Source organism: Microtus ochrogaster, chromosome 2 (assembly GCF_000317375.1).
Source record: "Microtus ochrogaster isolate Prairie Vole_2 chromosome 2, MicOch1.0, whole genome shotgun sequence".
NCBI lineage: Eukaryota > Metazoa > Chordata > Mammalia > Rodentia > Cricetidae > Microtus > Microtus ochrogaster.
In genome coordinates this window covers 42,297,257-42,302,538 of record NC_022010.1, presented here as the reverse complement: position 1 = coordinate 42,302,538, position 5,282 = coordinate 42,297,257, and the positions used below count along the sequence as shown (strand labels likewise).

The window sequence follows — 5,282 nt, the reverse complement described above, 5'->3', positions numbered from 1 at the left end:
CTCACAGAGATCCTCCTGCCTCTGCCTCCCAAGTGCTAGAATTAAAGGCAAATGTGCCACCACTGACTGGCTCAGAAGCCATGTTTTAATATTCTTTCCAAGTAGAAACTTGAGGAGAAGCTAGAGTTCTGGATGGAGAAATTTGATAAAGACACCGAAGCAAAACAGAATGAGTTGAATGCCCTCAAGGCTGCCAAGGCCGCCGACCTGTCGCACCTTCAAGAACTTGCAAAGACGGTAAGGGGGGATGGGGGCCCTGGGGGTGAGTGGGAAGTAAGCTCACTGGGGAAGCCTTTGGCCAGAAGTAGAGGTGTGACTGTAAACCACCGGGATTCTGTGATGATGGTGACCACAGCAGGATTTACTTCATTTTGTGAGTCATACCATATACTTGCTACTGGCTAGGGTAGAGCAGACTGGCCTTGGACTGCAGAAGTCCTTGCCGGTGTCCTGGGAATTCTGGGATTCCTGGCTAGCAGGGCTGGTTGGGCTCCGTGTGTCCTTGTGCAGATCCGGGAGTATGAGCAGGTCATCATTGAGGACAGGATGGAAAAGGAGAAGACCAGGAAGAAGCTGGAGCAGGACGACCTGGAGCTGAAGAGCATCGTGAAGGTAGGATGCGCTGGCAGTTGCCGGGCATGGCAGGCACACTGCAGCTGTAGCACACAGAGGGCGCACATACACTTCACGGTGCTGAGACAGAAAAGAGCACACCTGGCTCCCCATCTGGGGAGATCAATGGAAGCAAAGCCTCTTTCCAGCCATAACAATCTGAGGAGGGGACTCAGCTATAGGAAGGATGCTCCAGAATGCTGTGCCCTGCTCCACACCCTGGCTGTCCAATACAAGTTGCATTAAAACAAACAAAAACCCAAAAGGTAAAAGGAGCAATACAAATTAGAAAAAACACATTTAAAATGTCTTTTAGCTTCGTATTTTTGAGACAGCGTCTTTCGTAGCCCTGACCAACTCCCTGAGCACTGGAGATTGTAGATGTGAAGAGTCAAGCCTGGCCCAGACAGCAAATGTCTCATAAAAGTTCTATGTGAAGTTGCAATTAGCAATGACAACATGATCAGGTCCAGATTCTGGAAAACCGTCTTAAGATTAATTTTTACTTTGAAATATGTAAATGTCTGTATTTGGGTACGTGCACATGATTGCCCGGGGGGCATCAGATTCCTTAGAGCTGGAGTTACAGGTGGTTATGAATTTCCAGATGTGGGTATTGGGAAACTAACTCATAATCTGCAAGAGCAGTAAAGCTCTTAACTGCTGGGCCATCTCTTCAGCCCCTGGAAAAATGTTTAAAGCTAAAACTGTAATGCAATGGAAGTGCATCCTTCAGGGGTCCTGAGGGGAATGAACCCGAGATGTAGAGTAAGGAGCAAGTTCTGCCTGTAGCTCAGGCTGGCTGTGAACCTCACCGCTCGAGTGCTGGGACTACAGGTGTGCACCACCACACAGGGCTAGGCTGTGTTCTGTTCCGTCTGTGGTACTGGGCCTCAAAGCATTTTATCACTAAGCCACAACCACAAGTCCAAAATGAGAACTTTAAAGTACTTCCAGAGACAAGTATAATATGTATTCACTCATAAGTAGCTTTTAGACATAAAGCAAAGAAAAACCAGCCTATAATTCACAACCCCAGAAAACCCAGACAACAAAGAGGAACCTAAGAGAGAGATACATGGATCTAATCTACATGGGAAGTAGAAAAAGATCTCCTGAGTAAACTGGGAGCATGGGAGGGGAGGGAAGGAAAGGTGGGGAGCAGAGAAAAACATATAGCTCAATAAAAACAATAAAGAAGTAATACTTTCAGGACCCAGGTATCCAAATTCGTTCTTGGTCTGTTAGGAGAATATGATGTATAATTAGTAAATGTTGGTCAGGCTTGTATGCTCTCCATTTGTCAAGATTCAGTGTATAGTGAAGGACTAAGCAAAGTCTGCTTTGTTCTCACTAGTGGATTCATGTGCTCTCAGTAGGCAAGGCTAATCTGATTTTATAATCTAGACTGTTCAGAACAGTTGCAGCACACTGACAAGACATTCAAGGGGACTTTTAGCTGCTCCCTAAAGATATGTGACCCTATTAACCACTGAGACTTCTCAGTGTGTCCCTGAGTGTGGGTAAGAGACAGTCATTCCCTTTGCAGCCAATGGTTGCGAGGTGGGCTGTGTTACCAAAGGTGCCAACACGGCCTAGCGCACTGCATTTCTGCTCAGCCAGGACCAACAGGGTAGCCATAGTGACATCAGCCTGGCCACTGCGATGCCTCCGAGATGTCCTTAAACACGTGCAGCTGTGGTTCTCTGGGGAAGGATCACAGTGCTGCTGGGCTCACTGAGATGAACTGCCTTCCTTCCTTCTCTCCTTCAGCTCCAGGCCTGGTGGCGAGGAACAGTGGTCCGGAAGGAAATTGGCGGTTTCAAAATGCCCAAGAAAGAGAAAGATGACAGCAAAGATTCCAAAGGCAAGGAGAAGGAAAAACGGAGAGGCAAGAAGTGACGAGTACCTGCTGTTTTTTTCCTCTGGTCTCCAGAGACACACCGATGCCGTCACAACACTCACCTGTGGCTTGCCATCCAGGACGCCTACAGAGTTCACTAGGCCCATTACCCTAGTTTTCAAACCCAGAATGGGGGTTAGAACATGGCGGTAGGGCCTCTTCAGACTGTGCACTTTGGGGAAAGAAGTGTTGAGCAGCTTTGTGAACATTCTTTCTCATGAGAAAACAGTTCATAGGCTTATAGCGATACAATAAAAGGTCCGGTGTAATATTTTCTTTTGATTTTATGCCAATATCCAGGGAGAATTATCAAGGTTATCTGCTAGCAAAATATGTCTGCACACGGTAGTTAATAAACTTTGGTTTGTTAAACTTATAAACTTTGCCTGTCTCACTGTTACCAGCACTGGGGGACGGCACCTCATCTGCCTCTTACATAAGCTGCTCTGGCAACCTTTCTGGGGATAGATCGGGGTGGAAGTGGCCAACACAAGAGAGATGCAGTGTGCATACACAGTCCTCTAGTGGTAGAGATGGCACATGTCCCAGAAAGCTAGACAAGTGACACACAACTATGTCCACCATCTGGGATATTGAGACTTAAAGAAGATAGGTGTGGTGTCCAGCAAAGCTGGTGGAAACCGGCCCGTGTGGTGTTTTCACTTCTCCCTTAAAACCAGCGAGCCCACTGGCTCATTCTTGCTCTGACCATCAGTAAGGAATGTCTTGGAAGGCTGGAGCCTTCAGGACAGCACAGCTGTCTCCACTGCACCTCTGCTTCCGTCTGTGTCTGTGTGCATGATGTGTGCCGGTGCACATGCAGAGTTCAGAGGTCAACTCTGTGGACTCTTCTCCTTTTTGTGGATTCTCAGGCTCAAATTCAGGTTGCCAGGATCATCTTGGAACTTGCTGTGAAACCAGGATGGCCTTGAATTTAAAGATCTGCTTTCAGGGCTGGAGAGGTGGCTCAGCGGTTAAGAGAACTGACTGTTCTTCCCGAGGACCCGAGTTCAATTCCCAGCACCCACATGACAGCTCACAACTGTCTGAAGATCCAGTTCCAGGGGATCTGACACCTTCACACCAATGCACATAAAATAAAGTTAAATAAACCATAAAAAAAATAAAGATCTGCTTTCCTCTGCCATCCTGTGTGCTGGGATCAAAGAAATGCATCACTGTGCCAAGCTTGTTTCTTTAAAACAAGTTTAAAAAAAAAAATAATTAGTGTAGGGGCTGGAGAGATGGCTCAGAGGTTAAGAGCACTGGCTGCTCTTCCAGAGGTCCTGAGTTCAATTCCCAGCAACCACATGGTGGTTCACAGCCATCTATAATGGGATCTGGTGCTCTCTTCTGGCATAGAGGCATACACGCAAGTGGAACACTATACTAAATAAAATCTTTAAAAAAATAGTGTGCACACAAACATGCATGTGCATGCCATGACTCACGTGTGCGGGTCAGAGGAGGACAGCTTTCAAGAACTGTCTCCTATTTTTCTTTTGGGTCCTGGAGATTAAACTCAAGTCACTGGGCTTGGCAGCAAGCCCCTTTACCTGTTAAGCCATTTCACTGGCCCCTAACTGGTTATTTCTTAGAGGAAAGTTATCTTAATGTATCTTACGCTTTTCATGAATTAAGGCCTTTTTAACTTTTGGAGACTTCATGTAGCCCAAGTTGGTTTCAAACTCACTATGTAGTCTGGGCTGGCTTTGAACCTCCTACATTACAGGACCATACCTGCTTTATGCAGTGGGAATGGAACCCAGGACGTGATGCATGCTAGTAGGCACAGTACTGACTGCACTACAGCTCCAGTCTGAATTGAGCCGTCCAGTCCTGCTGCCATCACAGGCCACCTCATTACCTGTGCCTCCTTGAGAGGTGAGTGCTAACCTCAGAGGCTGGTTTAACAAGTTGTCCCTTTGTGAGCCAGATTTGTCTTTGCTAAGGAAGCCAAGTTTTAGGCTTGAACATCTGCAAGTGTTTATTACATGCTATGGTAGTATTGGCTTTTATTTTAATGTCCACATATAAGATGGCATACAGGCAACTTAAAATAACATACACAGTATCAACATATTTATACTTAGAACTTACACAATATATTTACAGACATACAAATATAGGACAATGTTTATAAAACCTTTTACTAATTACATGTGTGTAACATTTCAGAAGTCAAATCTGCTGTAACCGCCTCGCTGCACTGTGTATACACAAGGCTTCTAAAGGAGCAGGTTTTCCTTCATTTCACAACCATCCAAGTCCTCAGTCCTTCACACTCATCAGCACAGCGCACCATCGGCCACTGCTGACTCGAGGGAGGCAGATTACAGACCCCTTGATAGCTGCAAGGTGTACTTACAGAGCAGCTGGGAAACACCCACCGCTCTGCCCTTTCTAGTCTCTTCATCCCTCTAGCGAGTGCCTCAGACCTCTCATTACAGGAGGAGCCTGGTCTGAGGGCTAGGCAGAGACGGCTGACACGACATCTCCGTAGGTGGCGGGGCAGGGCCAGGCAGGCACTTGGTTTGTTCACCGTCAGCACTGGTAGGACAGCCATTTCCGGTCAGGGGACTATGATAAGACTAACTTTATCTTACACTGGGGTCTTTAGCAAGGTTAACTATAAAAATGTATTGTTCTCTCCAATTTAGAAACATATATATGAAGCCACAAAAGACCAACGGAAAACCCGGTTTGTTATATGCTGACTCAGAACTTTAACAACCACAGCTAAGCCGGGCGTTGGTGGCGCACGCCT

The 5,282-nt window shown here is 46.5% G+C and overlaps 1 protein-coding gene across 1 annotated transcript in view; it reads left to right on the top strand.

The window, feature by feature from the left end:
- The window catches only part of Iqcg (IQ motif containing G), a 29,873-nt gene extending 26,966 nt beyond the window's left edge, over window positions 1-2,907 (top strand). The window contains exons 10-12 of the mRNA XM_026787511.1: window positions 106-237; window positions 511-612; window positions 2,386-2,907. Of these exons, the coding sequence (XP_026643312.1) occupies window positions 106-237; window positions 511-612; window positions 2,386-2,514 (363 nt within the window). The 3' untranslated portion in view covers window positions 2,515-2,907. The remainder of the gene's footprint in view (window positions 1-105; window positions 238-510; window positions 613-2,385) is intronic.
- The last annotated feature ends 2,375 nt before the right edge of the window (window positions 2,908-5,282 follow it).